Source organism: Balaenoptera musculus, chromosome 16 (genome assembly GCF_009873245.2).
Source record: "Balaenoptera musculus isolate JJ_BM4_2016_0621 chromosome 16, mBalMus1.pri.v3, whole genome shotgun sequence".
Taxonomy (NCBI): domain Eukaryota; kingdom Metazoa; phylum Chordata; class Mammalia; order Artiodactyla; family Balaenopteridae; genus Balaenoptera; species Balaenoptera musculus.
The window spans coordinates 19,190,832-19,214,984 of record NC_045800.1 but is presented as its reverse complement, the minus strand read 5'-3'; the positions used below and the strand labels follow the sequence as shown (position 1 = coordinate 19,214,984).

The 24,153-nt window shown below is 35.1% G+C and overlaps 1 protein-coding gene across 5 annotated transcripts in view; it reads left to right on the top strand.

Annotated features, from left to right (window-relative positions):
• SHOC2 (SHOC2 leucine rich repeat scaffold protein) overlaps positions 1–24,153 on the top strand; it is a 102,953-nt gene that overhangs the window by 39,119 nt on the left and 39,681 nt on the right. For all 5 annotated transcript variants that reach the window (XM_036829749.1, XM_036829748.1, XM_036829752.1 and 2 more), the window contains exon 2: positions 18,694–19,624. In XM_036829749.1, coding sequence (XP_036685644.1) covers positions 18,922–19,624 — 703 coding nt within the window. In that variant the 5' untranslated portion in view covers positions 18,694–18,921. The remainder of the gene's footprint in view (positions 1–18,693; positions 19,625–24,153) is intronic.

The following is a 24,153-nucleotide window of genomic DNA, read 5'->3' as shown; positions in this document are numbered from 1 at the left end:
CTCCTCCTCCTCCTCCTCCTCCTCCTCCTGTCCTCTCCCTCCTCTCCTCTCCTCTTCCTTTTCCTTTTGGCCTATGGATGTTCAGCTTTTCCAGTGCCAACCTGTGGACTTTTCATTCCATTAAAAAATGGTTCATTCATTTATTTTGTAATTTGAGTGGCTCTGTTACCCATTTGTGATTTTCGAATCATCATAAATTAGTCAACTGGAAAATACTGGTTTATTGAGTTATGTAGATTCCCTAAACGTTGGCACACTTTATAGTACAATATTTTAAAAATCCACATTTGTTAATAATGCCATTGATCTCATCAGAAAAGTCTTTAAATATTGAGTAGCTTTTCAAGCTCATGATAGAGGATACGTGTTTTCTAAAGTTCTGATTTTTGTTTTTAACTCTAAGTTTGTCATTGGCAACAAATATTCTCAGTTGTTTTCTATGAAGTGATGGGCTCACTTCCTTCATTTTTGAGAAAATTTCTGCCAAATACCTGGGTCTGTAGAGCTATGTATTCTCCTTACCTGGCTCAGGTTTGATAGTCCATATCAGGCCACTTCTAGTAACACCTTCCTTGGCTTACAGGGGCTCTGACTTCCTTTGCTAGGGAATTGGACACCCTCTTGTGTGGACACTCTTCTCATCTGCTTGGGATTCTAATTCCCTTTGTGGTTTTTTCATACATTATTTAGGAATGTGGTTTTAAATTTCTACATACTTGTGAATTTTTCAGATTTCTTTCTTCTGTTGATTTTTAATTTTATTACTTTGTGGTTGGAGAATGTTATCTTCCATTTTACTTACAGAAACTTAAGTTCTATGTTCCAAAATATAGTTTGTCCTAGAGAATGTTTTCTGTTCACTTGAGAAGAGTGTGAATATTCTGCTGTTGTTTGGTGGAGTATTGATAAATGTCTCTTAGGCCTAGTTGGCTTATAGTGTTGTTCAGGTGTTCTCTTTCCTCGTTGATCTTCTGTCTGGTTCTACCCAGTATTGAAAGTAGGGTATTGAAGTCACTATTATTGTTGAATCATCTGTTTTCTTCCTTTAATTCTGTGAGTTTTTACTTAATATATTTTGATGCTCTATTAGGTGCATATGTGTTTGTAATTGTTTTATCTGCTTGATGGATTTACCCTTCTATTGTTATAAAATGTTCCTTGTCTTTAGTAATAATTTTTGTCTTAAAGTCTGTTTTGTCTGGTTAGTATTGGTGTGGTATACCTTTTTTCATCATTTTACTTTCCTTCTATTCATGTGTTTTAATCTAAACTGTATCTCTTGTAGACAGCATACAGTTGGATCACTTTTTTTTTAATCCATTCTACGAACTAATGCCTTTTAATTTGAGGGTTTAATCTTATCTATTTACATTTAGTTATTGATAAGGTAGAATTTGCACCCTGCTACTTTGTTTTCTGTGTGTCACATCTTTTTTGTTTCTCTATTCCTCCATCACTGTCTTCTTCTGTGTTAGATATTTTTTAGAGTACTTTTAAAATTCTTTTGTCGTTTTTTAGTGGCTGTCCTACAATTAACATATTAAGTCATAAGAATCTAGTTTGGATTAAACTAAGTTAATTTCAACAGTCTACTTAAACTTTGTGCCTATATAGGTAGCTCCACTCCCCCCCCTTTTGCTGTTATTGTCATACAAAATTACATCTTCGTACATTGTGTGCCCATCAACACATTTATAATTATTGCTTTGTGCAGTTCTCTTAAATTGGATAGGAGAAAAAAGCTATGGGCAAGAAATACATTTATAGTGTCTTTTATGTTTATTTTTGTGGTTAGTTTTGCCAGTGCTCTTTCTTTATTTGTATTTGAGTTATTGTCTAGTGCCCTTCCATTTCAGTCTGAAGGACTCACTTTAGCATTTCTTGTAGGGCAGGTCTGCAACAAATTCTTTTAGTTTTTGCTTACCTGGGAATGTTTAAATTTTACCTTTATTGAAGGGTAGTTTTGCTGCATATAGAATTCTTGACAGTTTGTTTTTGTTTGTTTGGTTTTCCTTTCAGAACTTTGAATATGTCTTCCCACTGCCTTTGGCCTCCATATTTTCTGAAAAGAAATAACTTGTGGAAGTGACTGTTAATCTTCTTATGTCTCATACATGATGAGTCGCTTCTCTTGCTGCTTCCAAGATTTTTTTTTTTGTCTTTGTCATTTAGCAGTTGGTAAGGATGTGCCTATGTGTAGATCTCTTTAAGTTTATTCTGCTTGGAGTTTGTTCAGCTTCTTGGAGGTGTAGGTTAATGTTTTTCTTCAAAACTTGGAAGGAAATTTTTGGCCCTTATTTCTTCCAGTATTTCTGCCACCTTCTCTCATTGTCTCCTTCCAGGATTCTATTTATGTGTATTGTTATTTAAAATGTTTACTTGATGGTGTGCGTAGATCTCTGATATTCTTTCTTCATTCTTTATTCTTTCTATTTCTTCTTTTTTCTTTCTGTTCCTCAGTGGATAATATCAGTTGACCTATTTTGAGTTCATTGTTTTTTCTGCTTGCTTATATCAGCTGTTGAACCTTTCTAGAGAATTTTTCATTTCTAGAGTTCAAAGTTATTGTACTTTGAACTCTAGAATTTTATTTTTTTAGTAACTTTTTTCCTCTTTATTCACATTCTCTGTTTGGTGAGACATTTTTCTCTTGCCTTCCTTTAGTTCTATAGACATGTTTTCTTTTAGCTCATATTTAAAATGGCTGGCTTAAAGTCATTGTCTAGTAAGTCCAACATCTGAATTTCCTTAGGGACAGTTTCTGTTGTTTGCTTTTCTTCCTGTGTTTGGGCCATTCTTTCTTATTTCTTTGCCTATCTTGTAATTTTTTATTGAAAAACTATGTTTGGACATTTAAAATACTAAATGTACTTTTAAATAACGTGAACATCTTAGATAGCATAAAAATGTCCAAATAACGGACACTTTAAATAACAAAATGTGGCAATTATGGAAATTAGATTTTGCCCCCTTTCTGGGAGTGTTTATTGTTCCTGCTTATTGTGGTTGCTGTTGGTTTAGTAACTTTTTGAACTAATTCTGTTTCGTGTGGCCACTGAAGTCACTATTTGGTTAGCTTAGTGGTTGGCTAATGATTGGGCAGAGATTTCTTTAAATGCCTGAAACCAGTAAATCTCCCAGTCTTTGCCAAAGAACTCTGTGTGTATTAGGGCATACCTTCAGCACTCATCCAGGCAATTAACTGCCTTAGCTGTTGCTTCCTGCTTGTACACAGCTCCAAAGTTAGTTTGTCAAAAGTGATACCTTGGGGCCTTCTCAGGTCTTTGCTGAGCATACACACAGCTCTAGCCATGCACATAGCATTAAGCATGTACATAAGCTTCTAGATTCCCAGGAACGTGGGAGCTTTTCAAAGTTCCTATGATATCTCATTCTCGGATTTTCCTTTCAAGCTTTTTGATTAGTTTGTTTGCCCCAACTGTTGTTCACTGCCTTAAGCAGCTGTGAGGATAAAATACTCGCCTGTAATTGTTTTCAACAAACATCTCTTGGGGAAAAGGTCTTTTGCTCTGAGTAAGTTCTGAGTCAAGTCAAATACAGATAGTGTTGCAAATGGGGTCTTTCCAGCAGCCACCAGACAGGTCAAATAGTGATAATTTGGAGGGGTTGTTGGTGAATGAAGCTTTGTATGAGCTCCAGCTTTGTTCTGTTCCGTCTGGTGTCTGCTAAGCTGAGCTGGGAATGTGGACTGTCATTTTTCAAGGCTGTCATGGATTTGGAGAGCAGGGGAAGGGACTAGGGCAAGTTAAAATGTCACAAAGCTTGTTTTTCTTACTGAGATGCTTGCTTTCTTTTTCTTTCTGTAAATGCATCCTGGGTGCAAGCTCTTGGCTAATTTTGAGAGTTCTGATAGAGTTTATTCCAACTGTTTTTGCCAGTTTTCTTGCTGTTTTTATGGAGGAGAGAATTTTCAGAGTTACTTACCATACTGTTTTCTCTGATGTCGCCTCCACTTGGCTTTGACATCCTGTGCTGACAGTCCTCCATGTTTGGAAGTCCTCCTCCACTCCACCTCACCCAGACTTTGACTCCCCCTGCCAGACAACTCTGTGTGGATGACCTTTTCACCTTGCTTGGACTCGTAACTTTCCATGCCATGCCACCTACCCCTTAATCACCCACCCCTCCATGTAGACATGTTCCTCACCATTCTTAGATTCCAGTATCGCACACTGGTTTGTCACCACCTGTGGATGCTCTTCTCATCCCAATAAGACTCTGATTCTCCATGCTGAGCCATCTCCCTATGAGGATACCCATCCCCACCTCACTTGAACTCTAATACCTCTTGTGGGTTGCCAGTACATGTTGATACCCATCCTGTCCTGCTCAGGCTCTGATACCCTATACTGAGCTGCCCCTTGTGGGATTGTCTTTCTCATCTCACCCAGGCTCTGAAATCTGAGATGCAGTGGATCTTCTATACTTATACCCTCTTTAATCTGCTTGGGCTCTGACTCTTTCTGCTGTGGGACATTTTGATTTCTTACCTCCCATGATCACTCGGGTGGATGCCCAACTTGCTCTGCAACATTCAGTTGCTTTAGTATTGAATTGTTCAGGATGCAGAATAGATGTGCTTAATTTTTTGACACTCAACAGTGTTATTACAATTTTACTAAAGAAATAAGAAAAACACAGATCCTAAAAGGAACAAAGAGAATATATAAAAGACAAGTATACTGCTGTTGTGAAAGTTAACAAGAATTTGAAGTGTAAAGATTTACTTAGGAACTTAAAATAAAACCAGTAATGTTTTAAAAAATCATGTTACATAGTGACAGACATTCATAAGAGCTCCTCCCAGGAGGAGGAGGCTAGATACCTAGCCTAATCAGAAGAATATAAGAAAGACTTTCTGGCGAAAGTGATTCCTAGAAGTCTCAAAAGATGTTTATGGGTTCATCTGGAAAGGTGGTGCCTGGAAAAGGAACAGGTGTGAATGGGGAAGACATACAAGCAGAGGAGGAAACAGCAAGAATATAGGTATGGATACAGGAAGCAGTACCTTCTTTTCAGGAAACAGAACACTGATGAGGATAGTGTATACAGGGTATGGCCAGGGAGACTAGGGAGTAAATGTGGAGAGGAGGAAAAGATCATCCCCACAGAAGGAGTAGTCTGAACAAAGATATGGTATATGAAAGCATTTTAAGCCTACTGTGTCAATAGTATGGTAAGACTGGAATGGAGAGTGTATTAAGGGTACAAAAGGTAAACATGGAAAAGATAGATGGGAGCCTGATTATGGAGAAACCTAATGTGTGTTTATACATATGTGTAGGTATATGTATGTGTACTTATTTGTGTGTGTGTTCAGTAGGGGAGTGACTTCAAATCAGTGATTTAGCTTGAAGATGCTTAGTCTGGCATCACTGGTTGGGATGGAGAAGGGGTTGCTGTTTAGAATTTATAGTCAGGGAGATGAATTTGGAATCTTACGTAATAGCCTAGTGAAAGTTAAGAATATGGTAAGAGTTGTGGGGATTGGGCACAATAAGAACTAACAGGGAGTTTGAGACGCTTGGGAATTGATCATTCGAGGAAGCCAGAGGGAAAAGAAATAGAAAAAGCTAAAACTTGGTGTAGAGATTGGATTATTGTTTAGGATTTAAAATTAAAACTGTGAAGAGGTAATTGGTTTAAGAAATGCTGAGGTGGTCAAAGGAGAAATTAACAGCAAGCTCAGATCCAAAAGTGGGACTTGTGACCCAAGTTGTTAAGATGTTAAGAATTGATTGATTGGCAGCCCTGGAGTGTAAGAGTCTTACATTGTGAGGACACGTGGGAAAATGACTGAGCCTGAAGACAAGTGAACACAAAGGAGAATGCAATACAGAACTCTAGTGGGTAGAGGGGAGAAGTGTTTGGAACTTTAGTGACTTGAGAATGGCATGAGAAAAGGCTAAGTTTATTTAAACCTTAGCCCTCATGTATAATATGGACAGTAGAGATTTGATATAATCAGTGGAAGGTTAAAAACTGAGAGGATAAACCAACATGAAGCCAGTGACTTATGATTAGAGGCTGGTTAGCACCAAAAGACTAAGAGTGTTCCATTTATGAGACTTTGTTCCCCTTACATAAAGGAAACAGCAAGCTATGGATTTCAGTATGTTGCTCCCTTTGTGTGTCAAGCAGGTTTCAGCTAAGATTACTCACTATTTTGTTAGGTTTCCCAGAGATTTCTACTTGTTGTTATAGGATGAAAAAAATTAAGGAATATATGAATTGGAATGTTTTCATTTTAAAAAAATTGAGCATATCAGTTCATTGTAATTCAGCATTGTTCTTTTTTTCCTTCTGCATTAGTCTGCTTTGCTTACTTATTAGTACAATATGTTGCTAGTTAATTTTATCTTTTATGCATGGCATCATTAATTCAGATGCCCAGTGAGAAGTAGATAAAAGTTTATTTAGATGATGATAGTGTCCTTTTTATGTAAAAAACACTCACTGTTTTCTCTTTCCTCACATCTCCCTTGGGGTTTTCTTGGCAGTATTTCCTTTCAGGTCCAGAGTTTGGACAGAAGTTTTTGAATTCATAATTAGAATGTTTCCTTAATTCTAGGGAATAGTAATAAATGGATTAGAAATATGAGACAAAAAGTAATCTTTTCAAGTCAGTACTTGCAGGATATAAAAGATATTTTAGGATAATTGTTTTCAATTATATGAAAAAAATTTATTAAAATTCTCTGCCTTTCTGTTTCCTCTGTTTCTGTTTTTCAGTGTTCCCCAAACAAGTTGACAAACAGCTGTGACAGAAGCAATCTTAAAATAAACAAAAGTCTCTTAAGTTGAATAGTATATGTCATAATATCACTCAATGAAATCCTTTGTATCTTGTTATTGTAGTGGTAACTCTTGATAGGTGTGGGAAATGACACAGTTCTATATTGTGCCTTCTATATTTTTCATTTTAGTTTTTGTTTTATTGAGGTATAAAAGGTATTTTGAAACTGATCATTTATATTTACTAAAGAGGAAGGAATTCTAAAAAATTATTATCTGGGTTTTTTCATTTGTTCTTTCATTTATGTGGTAAGTGCTTAATGGGCATCTAGTATTGGCTAGGTTCTAGGCTCTGAATATACAGCTGTAAACCAAACAATCAGAAGTCCTTGCTTTCAGAGAGCTCACATTCTTGGGGGAGAGGGAGACAATAAACAAAATCAATCATTAAGTATATTTTTTGCCAAGTAGTGAGTGCTGCAAAGAAAAATAAAGCAGAGGAAGAAGAATAGGAAAGAGATATTTCTATTTTATATGTTGTAGTCAAGAATGAGATATTTAAGTAGGGAGCAAGCAATGTGGATATTTGGGAGAAAGGACTATATAGAGAGAGAAAGGACTAGAGCATGAAAGGCTCTTGAAGGTCAGAGTAAGAGCCTGGGAAACCATCAGATTTTTTAAAGTAAAAGAGTGACATAATCAGGCTTAACAGTTAAATGGATCACAGTGATTGCTAAGAGAACAGTCTGTTAAGGGGGTAAAGATGGAACCTAGGAGGCCAGAAGGCTACAATCCAGGCAAGAGGTGATGAGGGCTTTTAAATGCGGAGGTAGTAAGAAGTGGTTGGATTCTTGGTAGATAGAGCAATGGTGTTTTCTGATGGATTGGATGTCAGATTGAGTGAAAGAAAAGTCAAGGAAGCCGCCACGGTTTTTGGCCTGAGCATTTGAAAGGATGCTCTTGCCATTTACTGAGATGGAGAAGAAGACTGAGGAGATGGGACACATTCAGGAGTTCAATTTAAGTCATCTTAATTTGAGATGGTTGTTACATATCCAAGTAGAGATGCCAAATAGGCAACTGGATATACAGATCTCTGGAGTTAAGGAAAAACATCCAGGTTGGAGATGGTATTTGAGCATTGAGAGCGTGTAGGTAGCATTAAAATAATGGGACTGGGTGAAATCATCTAGTCCCTACTAGAAAGTGAGTACAGACAGAGAAGAGATGTGAGTCCTGGGATTTTCTAATGTTTGGAGATTGGGAAGATGAGAAGGAACCAGCACAGGATACTGAGGAGTGCCAGTGAGATAACAAGGGAGAGTGGTATCCTGGAAGCCAATTGTAGAGTGTTTCAAGGAGAGAAGGATGAGCAGTCTTGTTAAATGCTGTCGATAGTTTTGAGTAAGACAAGGATGAGGAACTGACTGTTAGACTTACCAGTGTGGAAATGCTGAAAGTTTTTTATTAATATGTCAAAATATAAACTCTGAAAAATATTGTCTGCTCTTATGTGAAGAGGAAAAGGAATATACTCATGTTTAGAACTAGAATTATTTGGGGCAGGAGTCCTTAGTAATAAGTTGGTTCAAAACAAATAAAATTTGTGATTTTCTGGTTCTGAGCCTACATGAAAAAAAAAGGCTGCTATAGCCTAAAATATGATCTAGCTAATAACATACGGCATTGACATTGTGTCCAAATCAGCATAACTTTTCTTAAGTTGTGAGCTCCCAGGGAACAAAAACTCTGTTTCCTCAATTCAGTTAATATAACACTTAACATGGTACCTAACTTTGTGGGAAGATACAAATAAGTGTGATTCTTGTAAATGATTTTAATAAGTTAAATTCATATGTATTTATATAGGAAAGAATTTATAATAATTTACTCAAGTAGCTGGATATAAGTGGAAATAACTTATCCATTAGATATGTATGTATGGTATAGTAGAATGCGGTAGCAGAAAGATTCCTAGAAAGTAAAGCTTTGGTTCATTCCTGCCTCTGCCACTCATTGACTCTGTGTTGAATAAGGAATCAAAGACTTGGCTATCTAGAATCATCTGTCAGTACCTAGTTAGGTGACAAGGAAATGTTTATGTTGGCATTAAAAGGATAGTAAGGGCTTCCCTGGTGGCGCAGTGGTTGAGAGTCTGCCTGCCAATGCGGGGGACACGGGTTCGAGCCCTGGTCTGGGAAGATCCCACGTGCCACGGAGCAGCTGGGCCCGTGAGCCACAATTACTGAGCCTGCGCGTCTGGAGCCTGTGCTCCGCGGCAAGAGAGGCCGCGGTGGTGAGAGGCCCGCGCACCGCGATGAAGAGTGGTCCCCACTTGCCGCGACTAGAGAAAGCCCTCGCACAGAAACGAGGACTCAACACAGTCATAAATAAATAAATAAATAAATAAAAGAACGTGAATTTCTTTAAAAAAAAAAAAAAAAGGATAGTAAAGTCATCTTCTGTGCAATGATTTCTTAAAACACTTTTCTCTTTGAAATTAAGTTTAAATATCTGATTTCATTCTTTTAATATAGGTTATATAGTCTTAGTTTGTAAACTATAAATAAGTTCTGAATTTATCCATACTATCAGGGATACTCTCTCCATTTGACTTAGTCATTTAGCTCATACTTATTCAGCATCTACTATATTCCAGATACTGATATAGATGCTAACAGTGTATCTGTGAAGAAGACAGACAAGGACTCTTTATCTTATGGAAGTCTTAAGGAGTAAGACTTCTTTCAGGGGACCTCGGGGAAAAATAGAATTTTTTAACCAAGAAACACATTATCTGAGGTTATCTCTTGCTCTGTCTTCTGTAGTTTTTTGTTTCAACCAGTACTTAAGAGCAGATTCTTTCAGCATTGAAAAAGTTCTGCTCTCATTGAACTTACATGCCAGTTGGGGAGAGGGAAGAGTATAAAGACATATAAGAAACGAGTAAAATACTTTCATATAATTTAGAGGTCATTGTCATGATAATCGTAGGATATGACAAGAGTTATAAATAGTGCAAATAGGCTTATTAAGTATATGGGTAGCATGAAGCTTAGATAAAAATTACTAAATTGAGGGCTTTGTAGAGTCACCTGTGTAGTTTCATCTACTGTCCATATGTGCCTAATTGCCTGAAGTGGCTTCTGTGGGCTCAGCAGGTTTTTACAAAATCCGTGACTTTAAAGACCACCCTGCTACACCAGGCTAGCCCTGGTCTGTTCACATAGAGAGGCAAGGGTCTGGAGAGAGAGAGCAGAAGCGTGCAAGGCCTCTTGCAGTCTAAATTGGTACAAAATTGTTTTTGTCACATTCTATAGGCTAATGAAAGTTCAAAAGGCCAGCTCAGGTTGAAGGCATGGAGAAACAGCTTCTAGCACCTAAGTTTTCCCTCGGGCCTTATTTTCTGTGAAACTCAGACTATGAGATTGTCTATCACGCTACAGTTTGTTTTTTTTTTTTTTTTTTCTTTAGCCAATGTCCTTGAATATGCTTAAATTTTTTTTGGTATAAGTACTATTAAGCTAGGATTAATAAAAATAAAACAATACAACACTGTAAATCAACTATACTCCAATAAAAAATTTTTTTAAATTACATATAATCCCATTACCTCCACAATAAAACAGTCCATTATTTTCCAATTTTCTTTTCTAATGCTTTTCCATATACATAAAACATTTTGCAGTAATTCCTCCTTGACTACTTATCATAATATATTCTGCATTTTTTCTTTTTTAACCTAACCCCAACATGATAGTCATTACCACTACTGAATTATCTTCAGACATTTTCCTAATGGCACAATACTCCAAATTTTGAGGGATCTGACAGATTATTTTCATTTTTGTTCTATTATTGACTCTTTGTGGTTTTACTATTAATGATACTCATAAAAATTTATATATAAAGCTTTTCTGACCTCTGCTTTTCCAACATGTAGCATGATTGAATAAAAGATCACAACTTGATATGAACAATCACTTAGTATAAAATGTGTTGCAAAATAGTCACTAACAATAATCAGATTGTTAGTTTTATAATTTTGTACAGTATATAAAAGAGATGAATTCTTTGATTTGTTCACTCAAAAAATGTTTGTCATATGCCAGGCATCATTGTAGTCTTCTTAAATACAAATACGAATAAAATATGGAATTGACCTAAAAAAAACAAAAACAAAAACACCCTGCTTCTTCAGATACAACTGCTTGCAACTTGTGGTCTGTGGTACTTTTGCTAGTTTTATATCTTTGTGTTTCATCAAGAGCTCTTTGTCCTAAAGTTTCCCTCACTGCACTCCCACTTAAATTTTTTCTTTTTGCTTATAGTCCAGTCAGTTGAAATATGTACCTTCCCAAATCAAGTGATATCTATGAATGGGTATATTTTTTTATCTTATACTGAACAAGTTTGAGAGAATCTTTTCCCAGCCAATTTGAATTGCTTATTCACTTATTTTAAAAAATTTTGATTTTCAAAATATGCTTTTTTCAAATGTGCTTTTTAAACTTTCACTTATTTAAGAAAAGCCAGTATACTTCTTTGTAATCTACATATGGTAGATTTGTATCGTCCATTGTATTTTATTTTTTACATTTTTCTTTTGAAATAATTTTAGACTCATAGAATTTATAAAATTATTAGTACAGAGAGTTCTCCTGTACCCTTTACTTACTTTTCACCAATGATAACATCTTACATAACTGTAGTACAATTATCAAAACCAGGAAGTTGACGTTGGCACGATGCTGTTAATGAAACTACAGCTCTTGTTTGAGATTTCACCAGTTTTTCCATGCAGTCTTTTTTTGAGGGGTGGGGGTTCATAGTCCTATGAAATTTGATCACGTGTAGATTCTTATAACCACTAGTAACCACCACCACAAAGTACAGAACTATTTCATCACTTCAAAGAAGCTCCCACATGCTACTCCTTTATAGTCACACTCTCACCCTAGTCCTAAGCCATGATAACCACTGATTTGTTCCCATCACTGTACTTTTGTCACTTAAGAATATTGAACAGAATCAGGTAGTATGTAACCTTTTGATACTTTGTCACTAACCCCTAATGCCCTTGAGATTCACCCAAGATTTTGTGTGCAAGGATAGTTCGTTCCTTTTTATTGTTGAATAGTATTCCATTGTATGGATGTACCACAGTTTATCAGTTCACCCAGTAAAAGACGTTTGGGTTGTTTTCAGTTTGGAGGTATTACAAATAAAGCTGCTGTGAACATTTGTATACAAATTTTTGTGTGAACATAAGTTTTTATTTCCCTAGGACAAATATCTAGGGGTGCAATTGTTGGGTTGTGTGCTACAAGTGTATGTTTAACTATGAGAAACTGCCAAATTATTTTCCGTAGTGGCTCTACCGTTTTACATTCTTATCAGTTTCTCCACATTTTCATCAGCACTTGGTAACATCTGTATTTTTAAATTTAGCTCTTCTAATAGGTGTGTAGTTATATTTGCATTTTTCTAATGGCTAATGATGTCCAACATCTTTACATGTGCTTATTTGTTATTTTTATCTTTGGTGGAGTGTCTCTGCAAGTCTTTTGCCCTTTTTCTAATTGGATTGATTGTTTTCTTACTGATTAAAGGTGTCCTTTATGTATTCTTGGTACATTTTCTCCCAGGCTGTAGCCTGTTTTTTCGTTCTCTTAACTGAGTCATACACAGTGCAAAAGTTTTTAATTTTGATTAAGTCCCGTTTATCAATTTTTTCCCTTTAATGTTTGTGCTTTTGCTGTCTTATCTAATTAATTCCTTGCCTAACCATAGGTTATAAAGAGTTTCTCCTATGTTTTCTTCTAAAAGTTCTGTAGTTTTTTTTTTTTCACATTTAGATCTTTGATCCATTTTGAGTTAACTTTTTTATAAGGTGTGAGATTTAGGTCAAAGGTGTTTTTCTTGCTTATAGAGGTCCAGTTATTCCAACAGCATTTGTTGAGAGGCTGTTCTCCTCCATTGAGTTGCTTTTGCATGTTTGTCAAAAATCAACTGGACGTTGCGAAATGCTGGCGAAGATGTGGAGCAACAATGCTGGTGGGAATGCAAAATGGTATAGCTACTTTGGAAGGCAGTTTGGTAGTTTCTTACAAGACTAAACATACTCTTATGATACAACCCAGCAATCACTCTCCTTGGTATTTACCCAAATGAGTTGAAAGTTTATGTCTGAACAAAAACCTGCACAAGAATGTTTATAACAGCTTTATTAATAATTGCCAAAACTTGGAAGCAACCAAGATGATCTTCAGTAGGTGAATAGATAAATAAATTATGGGACATCCAGACAATGGAATATTGTGTAGCAGTAAAAAGCTATCCAGACCCAAAAAGAAATGGAGGAAACTTAAATGAAGGTCATTTTTTATTTCTTTCATCAGTGTTTTATAGTTTTAAGCACACATATTCCATATTATATATATACCTAAGTATTTAATTTTTTGGAGTGATTGCAAATGGTATTAATTTTGGTTTCCACTTGTTTGTTTCTAACAAAGAGAAATATGATTGATTTTTGTGTGTTGACCTTGTTTCCTTTGACCACGCTAAACTCTCTTATTAGTTCTATGAGTTTTTTTGAGAATCCCTACAGTGTTCTACATAGATAATCATTTCATCTCCAAACAGGGACAGTTTTATTTCTTCCTTTGTAATCTGTATCCTGTTTCTTTTTCTTGCCTTATTGCACTGGTTAGTATTTTAAGTACTGTGTTCAACAGGAGTAGTAAAAGCTGTATTGATTTGTTTATATGTCATTGAAGATTTTTGCATCTCTGTTTCTGAGGGCTGTTGGCCTGTAGCTTGCTTGCTTGCTTTTTTTTTTTTCCTTATTGTTGTATTGTCTTTATCTGGTTTTGGTATCAGGATAATGCTGGCTTCATAAAATGAGTACTTCCTGGAAGAGACCGTGTAGAATTGGTGTTATTTCTTTTTTAAACCTTTGTTAGAATTCTCCAGTGAAATCATTTATGCCTAGCAATTTCCTTTTTGGAAAGTTTTAAACTATTAATTCAATTTCTTTAGCAATTATAGATAGGACTATTTAGATGATCTGTTTAATTTTCTTTTTTTTAAACATAAATTTATTTATTTAATTTATTTTTGACTGTGTTGGGTCTTTGTTGCTGTGTGTGGGCTTTCTCCAGTTGCAGCGAGCGGGGGCTACTCATTGCGGTGGCTTCTCTTGTTGCGGAGCACGATCTCTAGGTGCGTGGGCTCAGTAGTTGTGGCACATGGGCTCTAGAGCGCAGGCTCAGTATTTGTGGCGCACAGGCTTAGTTGCTCTGCGGCATGTGGGATCTTCCCAGACCAGGGCTCGAACCCGTGTTCCCTGCATTGGCAGGCGGACCCACAACCACTGCACCACCAGGGAAGTCCCGATCTGTTTAATCTTGGGTGAGTTTTGGTAATTTGTGGTTATCAAGGATTTGTTCTCTTATTATTCTTTTAATGTCTGTGGAGTATTTAACTATATTCTCTGTTTCATTCCTGATATTGGTAATTTGTGTTCTCTCTTTTTTTTTTCTTTGTCAAAGTTGCCAGATGTTTATCAATTCTGTTGATCTTTTTAAAGAATCAGCTTTTGGTTTTATTGATTTTTCTTTATTGCTTTTCAGTTTTCAATTTCATGGATTTCTGTTCTATATTGTATTTTCCTTCTGCTTGCTTCGTGTTCTTTTTGCCCTTCCTTTTCAAGTTTCTTGATGTGGGAACTTAGATTATTGGTCTGCAGTTTTTCTTCTTTTCTAATGTAATCTAATATAATCATTCAGTAATATGTATTTCCCTTTAAGCACCACTTAAGCTACATCTCATAAATTCTGGTATAGTTTTATTTTTATTCAGCTCAATATATAGTTTAATTTTCCTTGTTACTTTTTTTGACCCACAGATTATTTAGAAGTATGTTGTTTAATTTTCAGGTGTTTGGAGATTTTTGTTATCTTCCTATTAGTGATTTCTAGTTTAATTCCATTATAGTAAGAGAACATACTTTGTATGATTTCAGTTCTTTTAAATTTAAGATTTTTTATGATCTAAGATATAGTCTATCTTGGTGAATGTTGCATATGCCTTGAAAAGAGTATGTATTCTACTTTATCAAATGGAGTATTCTGCAAATGTCAGTTAAATCCATTTGGTTTATGGTATTTGTTATCTTATATCCTTGCTAACTTTCTGTACTGTAGTTTGTCCATTGCTGAGAAGGGTTTTGAAATCCGTAGTTGTGGATTTGTGGATTTTTCTTAGTTCTATCAATTTTTACTATGTCTTTTGAAGCTCTGTTCTTTGGTGCATACACACTTAGGAAATGTTTTACCTTATTGGAGAAACGACCATTTTCTTTATGTAATCTAATCTCCCTCTTTGTCCCAGGTAGTTTTCTTTGCTCTGAATTTTATTTTGCTATTAATACATCCACCCAAACTTTCCTTGATGAGCGTTTGCATGGTATACCTTTTTCTATACTTTTAACCCTCCCCCTTTGTTATTAAATTTGAATTGAGTTTCTTGTAGACGGTATATAGTTGGGTCATGTTTTTAAAAACTCATTCTGACAAATTCTGTCTTCTAATTGGTGTGTTGAGAATGTTTACGTTTAATGTAATTATTGCTACGTTTGGATTTAAATGTGTCAGTTCATAATTTTCTTTTGTGCCCTCTGTTTTTCTTTTTTCTCTTTTTTCTCTTTTCCTGTCTTACTCTGGGTTACTTGAACAAAGGTTTCATTTTAATTTATCTGTAGTGTTTTTGAGTATACTTCTTTCTATATTTTTTCTTGTGATTGTTCTAGGAAATACAACATACATTCTTAAGTTATCATAGTCTACTAGTATCAACATTTTAGCACTTCAAATACAGTGTAGTAATCTTAGCATCACTCAGGTCCTTTCACTCTCATTCCCTTGTCATATACTTGTCTCAGTACCTCTATATACATTGACAGCCACCTCAGAGATATATTCTTTGCTTTCAGCAGTCAAACATAATTTACAAAACTGAAGAGGAAAAGAATTGCCAGTTATATTAATCCATATTATTACTCTTTCCATAGATCTTTCTTCATTCCTGATGTTCTAATTTTCATTCTGTTTCCTTTCTTGTCTGAAGGCTTTCCTTTGACAATTCTTTTAGAGCAAATCTGCTGGCATCAGATTCTCTTTGTTTTCCTTCATCTCAAAATGTCATTATATTTCCTTCATTCCTGAAGAATGCTTATGCTGAATGAAGAAGTCTTGGTTGACTTCTTTTTTTTTCAACACTGGAAAAATATCACTTCCTTAAGGCCTGTTTGATTTCTCATGAGAAATCCATTGTCATTCAAATCATTGTTCCCCTATAGGTTTATGTTGTTTTCTGGCTGCCTTAGTTTTCAGAAATTTGATTATCATATTCTGGGAATGAATTTCTTTGGGTTTTTCCTGTTTGGGATTTGCTCAGCTTTTTGTCTCTATAAGTCCACCCCCGCCTCCAATTTCAGAAGTTTCAGCCATTGTCTCTTTAAATAATTTTTCAGCCCTATATCCATTCTTCTCTCTTTCTGGGATTCTGAAGAAACAAATATTAGACGTTTTGTTTCTGTCCCACAGCTCACTGAGGATCTTTTGAGTTTTTAAAATCTATTTTCTTTCTGCTGTTCAGATTGGATCATTTCTACTGATGTTTCTTCAAATTCACTGAAGTTTCAATAATCTCCATTATCCTATTGAGCCCCTCCAGTGAGTTTTAAAATTTTATTTATTATATTATTTGGCTCTAAAATTTTCATTTGATTCTCGATTTACCTTTTATTTCTTTGTTGAGACTTTATAGTTTTTTGTATGTTTTCAGAGTATATGTAGTTGTTGGAGCATTTTTTTTTGGTTTTGTTTTTTTGAGAGCTGTTTTAGAATCCTTGTCAGATAATTCCAACATCTGTCATCTCATTGTTGGTGTCTGTTGATTGTCTTTTCCCGTTCAAGTTGATATTTTCCTAGTTCTTGGTATGATGAGTAATTTTGGATTACATCCTGGACATTTTGAGACTTATAAAATTTTGATTTCTTTTTAAGTCTTCTATTTAGCAGTCAACCTGTTTTGTTTCAGAATACATGCCCTAACCCATTTTTGTGGTTTTTGGTTCCAATATAGTTTTCAAAGTCTTTTTAGGGGTATTCTGGTCTGCCCTGTTTGTATGCCACCCCAAGGCCAATCTGAAAAATAGGTGATATTCCACACTACAGTTCAGTTCTCAAAGCATTTGTTGTTTTGATTCTGGTTGGTTTCATGCTGAGCTTCTAGGGAGTGTGCTTGGGAATACACAGATTGAAAGAATCCCTTTCTCCAGCTCCCTCCTCTCCATAAGGAGTGGTGTGCTGCCTCTTTGCTAACATTTGCTTAGTGCACGGCAGGGGATGATCCACAGGATTCTTCCTCATAGTACAGCTTTTGCACCAGTGGGGAGGAAAAGGGCTACCACTTCTTGGCTGACATTTACTAAGTACAGGGTGGGATGGTCAACAGGGCTCTCCTCCATAGTTTCCATGGCTGCAGTGCTGATGCCAAGGGGGATGTGTACTGCTTCTCTTCAAGTTAGTGCAGAGCTGGGTGGTTGGCAGAGTTTTACTCTGCAGTCTTTGTGGCCTTAGTGTCAGTTGGGAGGGGTGGGACATGACTTCTTATGTGGTGTTCAAGTGGAATAAGGAGGGTATAGTCAAGAGGGTTCCATCCTGCAGTGCTATTCTCTTCCTAGTCCTTTGACTAGAGACAGCAGACTTTTCTTGGACCTTGTTTTAGTCCATGCTTATTGGTGTTTCTGGGTTATGGGCTTCTCTACTGCCCAGGCCAGGATATATAGGAAATAAAAACAAAGCAAAACAAAAAACTCCTGGAGTACTCACCACCAACCAGGTCATCTGCAATCCAAGGTTCCTAACCAGTCTGCCTTCTTTTCTCTACCTTTCAGAATATTCTGCTAGTTGCTTCATGCATTTTGTCAGGGTTTTAAGTTGTAATTAATGTGAGGAACAAGGTAGAGTGGGCTTATTCCATCTTGTATGGAATCAGAAGTCTTGTTTATTGTAATTCAAGATTCAATATTGTAAAGCTTTCACATCTGCATTTAAGGTAAGACTAAGGAATATATTTCGTATATATGGCCTATTGATGTGTTTTTTTAAGTAAATAATTATTAAATGTGATAATCGTCATTATAGTCTTATACCAAGAATAGATCTTATTAGGCTAGTGCTGTCTCACTTCCATCTCACCTCATCTTTTCAATCTTTGTGGATCATTTTGGTCAGTCATGTTACCAGTGAACCTTTTCTACTTCTAAGAACCCTTAATCCTTCTCGCTATCAACTAAAAAAGCTACCTTTGCAGTTCCTAGAATCTGGTAATTAGCTGCAGATAGAGCAGTTTTACCGTAGTGATTAGGAATATAGGCAATGTACCACCTACATTGGAATCTTAGCTCTGCTACTTTTCCAGGATCACAAAGCTAGTTACTAAAAATATTTCTGTGCCTCAGTTGTCCCTGTGTGTAAAATAGAGATAAGAATTTATCTCATAGAACTGTTATAATGTTTGTAAATTCCATACAATAGTGCTTGTACATAGAAAGCACTCAGACATTAGCTGCTGTTGTGATTTCTCCCACTTTTCAGCTCTTAAAAACATTTGCACTTTGGTGACTTGTATACCTATCTTACCTCTCCTGTTAGATTGTAAATTCCTTAAAGATAGAGCCCGCCTTGTTAATTTTTATAATTTTTCAGTGGATCTTGCAAAGTAGAAGGTGTTCAATAAATATTTACTGTATCAAATCATAGGAAAATAGCAAAATTGTCAGTAAGATTGTTTTTCAGAGCCCATTTACTTAATATAAATTTATAACCTAAAGTAATATAATACTCTCTCTGTATTATATTTCAGGAATTCTAATGAATCATTGATTGACCAGCACCATTTTACCAGTTGGAATGAGTTATCAGAAATGGGCATAGTGCTTTTAGATCCAACATGTAACAGATGGCGATTACTTCTTCAAGCCAACACCTTTTTTGATTGTGTAGGATTTTTGTCTCTTCATCTTTGAATTCCAGTTTCTGTTGTTGGCAAATAAAAGGAGTTCATGTAGTTTTTGCCCAAGCTTGAGTCACCATGAGTAGTAGTTTAGGAAAAGAAAAAGACTCTAAAGAGAAAGATCCCAAAGCACCATCCGCCAAGGAAAGAGAAAAGGAGGCAAAAGCCTCTGGAGGTTTTGGGAAAGAGAGCAAAGAAAAAGAACCTAAGACCAAAGGGAAAGATGCCAAAGATGGAAAGAAGGACTCCAGTGCTGCCCAACCAGGGGTGGCATTTTCAGTTGATAATACGATCAAACGGCCAAATCCAGCACCTGGGACTAGAAAGAAATCTAGCAATGCAGAGGTGATTAAAGAGCTCAACAAATGCCGGGAAGAGAACTCAATGCGTTTGGACTTATCCAAGAGGTCTATACACATATTGCCATCATCAATCAAAGAGTTGACTCAATTAACAGAACTTTATTTATATAGCAACAAATTACAGTCCCTCCCAGCAGAAGTGGGCTGTCTAGTAAATCTCATGACACTTGCTCTAAGTGAAAATTCACTTACCAGTTTGCCTGACTCTCTTGATAACTTGAAGAAGCTGCGGATGCTTGATTTACGGCATAATAAACTGAGAGAAATTCCTTCAGTGGTGTATAGGCTGGATTCTCTTACCACTCTTTACCTTCGCTTTAATCGAATAACTACTGTGGAAAAAGACATCAAAAACCTGTCAAAACTCAGCATGCTTAGCATTCGAGAGAACAAAATCAAACAACTACCTGCTGAAATTGGTAAGAGGCCTTGGGTTACTACTATTGTTTGTAGTATTTGTTATGCTCAATAATTTTGTCCAGTGCTTTTCCATATCAGAAAATATCTGATACTTGCCTAAAAAACAGCTGGTTTCTAAGTTCTGTCTTCTTTATGGTTTACTTTAATCAGTTTTAGCGATATTAATAGTACACGGTTTGAGATTATTTTATAGACCTAGATAATTAGTTAGAATGTAGATGTAATTGGGCCTTTTTCACACAAATCTAATCTGCTTTCATTTTCATCGGAAAAAAGTAAATTTGAAGCAGAAAAAAAATTTTTGCCTAATATTTTAATTGTTACCCCCTGTTTTTAAAGTAGTTACAAGATATGATTATATAAGATGCTTTAAGACTGCATTTTCCCGTTCTCTGACATTTTCTTTTTTACCTGAAAATTGTGTGTTTAAATTCATATTATTTTTCTACCTAATTTACCACAAAAGATTGGCATATCAGAGCCTTGTGAAGAAGCAGGGTTGTAAGAAAGTTGGAAAAAAAATTTCATTTTGAAAGTACTTACATGTTCATTAAAAACAATCTAAGGATACAGAAAAGTAGAAAAGTCAGCGATAGTTAATGCCAACACTGTTAGTATTTTGGTAGATTTCATTCTTGTTTTTATATGTAAAGCTAAATTGTACTGAAAAAAGGGAACTGTTTCTAAAAGAATAGATAGTAGAATAAAAAATAGGAAATACACGTGTGTAAACAAGTCAGTAAAAAGTTAGTTGTTTTGATATTTTTAATTTAAAAAAAAATTTCAGCAACTTTTGGAATGTAGTAAACTGTTGACTTACCAATTTTGAGAAATTGATAAAAGTATTATCTTTGTGGGCCCTTTTTATGAGAGTTTGAAAAATTGACATAAAAATTGATTATACAGCTTTTAAAGGGAAGTTTCCCTTTTTTGTGTGAAAGACAAATTTATTCTGAATAAAACAGGTTAAATATATTGTTTGAGCATTGGTCTTATAGTGGGTGATGAAGGAAACTTTGTTTTTAGGCTGTGCAGCTTTGTAGAGATATAATATTCTCTGGGTGTTTTAAAAATTTTATTTAGCGTTGAGAAAGATACAGTTTAAATTTTAGGTATGGTGTTCTACTATATTTAGCTCTAACCAGACGCTTAATTTAATTTTGGTTTAATTAAATGTATTTAGAAAATCCACAGTCGATTTTCTCAAGCAATGTACTTGTTTTTATAAAGTGTGACACACTTATGAGATACTAAAATATGCCTAGGAATTCGAATGGATATGTTCCTTTCCATGTCTTCAGATAACAATGTGGTTGTTGAATGACATTTGATTTTTGTACCAGATTCAGTCAAAATTTGACCTGTTTGTATGACTCATTGTAGAATAGAATTATAAGCTGTTGGGGAAAGAAATGCTGAATTTTTATGTAGAGATATAAAATGTTATTTCCGGTCTTTGTACTTAACTGTTGTTTTGTGCATGTGTTACACTCCATTCTAAAACGTTGGCTTTCATTCATATGAAAGTCTTTCTTTAAGGATTTTTTTTTTTTCGTTCTGTAGAAGATGTTATCAGATTACCTGGGAATTAAGAACATGCATTTCTTAAGCAGGAAATTATTTCATAGGACTTCAAATTTACTTCACTTTGTTCTTGAGCAGATGGTTACAACATTTTTACTAAAAAGTGAATTTATTTTTAAAAATTGGCAAATTTTATTTAATTAAATGGTTGATTTTTGTGGCTGCCTAATCTTTGGAACTTTATTCCTAAATTTGTAATTTATAAAATAACCATTGAATTTGTTTTTTAATGAGCACCCTCCCACCATTAGTGACACTGAAGTTTTGTGTTCTTGTAATTTCTGTATTTCTATAAAAATAGTAACTTCATAAATGTCATTTATTTTATTCCGAGCAGGGCATCAGATAGAAAGTAAACTGCTTTAAAAAATGAAACAATATTTCTTATAAGGAGTTAAAATTTATAAGGTTTAACTTATATGCATGGATTTGGGACAAACATTTTAGAAGTCTGCATTATCTGTTTCCTTATAGGGAAAAAGAAAATAAAGATCTAGTTAAAATAACATAATTGTAATAATAAGAGTAGCTGTTGTTTGAGCACAATATATCATATAACATACACTATTTTGTACATGTAACTTTACATCTAATATCTCATTAAATTCTTACAGTAATCCAATGAAATAGGTACTTCTCACCTCATTGTACTGAAAAAGGAACTGAAAATTTAGTGAGATTAGATAATTTACTAAAGATCATACAGCTAAGAAGATGGCAGAGTCAGAGTTTGAATCTAGGTCTCACTGTACTGCTCCCACTAGTCTAGACGAGTGGGTCTCATCCCATAGATTATGATTTACTGGTCTGGCAGGTCCAGGGGATCTGTACTTTTAACGAGTAAGTTGGGTTATTCCAAGTGTAGCTGCAGTTGAAAGCTATTGCAGTAGATTTATTTTTTTTGAGAGGGGACAGTGTTAACAGCTTAATTGAGATATAATTCACATACCATACGATTAATGCATTCGAAGTATACAATTCAGTGGTTTTTAGCATGTTCACAGAGTTGTTCACTATCACAAACACTTATGGGAGATTTTCATCACCCCAGAAAGAAACTCTATTCTGTTTGGCAGTCACCCCACCCCACCCATGTTTTCTCCCAACTCCTTAGCCCTAGGCAAACACTAATCTACTTTCTTTTTCTATAAATTTACCTATTCTGGACATTTCATATAAATGGAATCATAAAATACATAGTCTTCGGTGGCTAGCTTTTTTCACTTAGCATAATATTTTCAAAATTCATCCAGGTCATAGCATCTATCAGTACATCATTCCTTTTTATTGCTGAATGATATTCCACTGTATGATTATACCACATTTTATTTATCCACTCATCAGTTGTTGAACATTTGGGTTGTTTTCACTTTCTGGCTATTATGAATAAAATTGCTATGAACATTTGTGTACAAGTTTTTGTGTAGACATTTGTTTTCATTTCTCTTCAGTGTATACCTAGAAGTAGATTTACTGAGTCATATGGTAACTCTATGTTTAATCTTTTGAGGAACTACTGGACTATTTTCTTAAGTGACTACACCATTTTACATTCCCATTAGCAGTGTATGAGGGTTCCAATTCCTCTATATCATCAACATTCTTGTGATTATCTGTCTTTTTTTATTACAGCCATTCCATGAGTGTGAAGTGGTATCTCATTGTTTTTTATTTATAGTTTCCTGATTATTATTGATTTGTTTTTAATTCTTGAAAGCTATCTTTTGTTATAAAGGAAAGACAGAAATAGTTATTTTCTGTGATGCAGATCTTGCTTTACTGCTTTTTTAATTACAAAAAAACCCCCCAAATCATGAGCTCCTTTGAGAATGCTTACAAAATAAGACTCATGCACCAAGATCAAATAAAATGGAATTTGACATTTTTAAAAGTTATACATCTTTAATGCAATTTGAGTTACTGCTGAAACTCATAACAAGAGAATTTACAATTCAAAATATATGCTAATTATCATGTTAAACTTTCATTTATATGTATTAGATCCACATTATTATAGATAAATATATTAGATTTATATTATGCATATTAAGTGCTTATTCTTCTCTATTGTTTTTATGAGTATACCACTTTCAATCATGCCATCCAGTTTGTGTTCAGCAGTATATTTGAGGAATGTGAGAAATTAGAAGTTTGTGAAACATAGCCTAGTATTTAGTTTAAGTAACATATTTGGAATTTAGCAGCTGTGCTGTTGCCTTTATAGGGAAATTATATTAAAATCTGAATACCTGTTTAAGCATTAATAGCATCTTTATTAATGCCATGTGATTTGATACTAATGATGCATATTCACGTGGGTGAATACTGGCAGAAAGCAGTAAAAGGATACTGAAAGAAATACAAAGCACCAGACATAATATATTAGAGAGCAGCCAAGAAAACTCTTCACTTGGTAATATTGATTTACTTTTTTCCTTTTGTACGATAAGTCATGGAAAAATAAAGTAAATGTCCTATCTTTTTGTGTTAAATAGATAGATGGAAACCTTAGTCATTGCTTTTTTAGATTAGTGTTTCATTCTTCCTGCCCATACCTCCTTTCACCATTTTTAATCTTGAAAGAGACTCTTCACTGAACACCAAGGCACTCAAGAAATCATGTTTTCAGAGGGAAAACAGTAAATAACCACTCACTTACCCCATCCTTCCCTGCACTCCCCTCCCCCCCCCCGCCCCACAACTGGCCCGGTTCCGTTGAGTTTCATGTTAGAGATGTGCTTTTGTAAATTTTTTTGGGTGGGCCTGAATAGATTAGAGTGAGGGTCATCAGGTTGTCAGTTTGAATAATTAATCACTTTACTTCAGGAAACTCTGAACAGTGAAGTTTTAAATGATTTTATTCTTCTAGAAAGAAAATGATTACTCTTTGAAACCAGAAATAAACTCCATCTTTGTCTCTTACTAATATTCCTACAACTTTTCC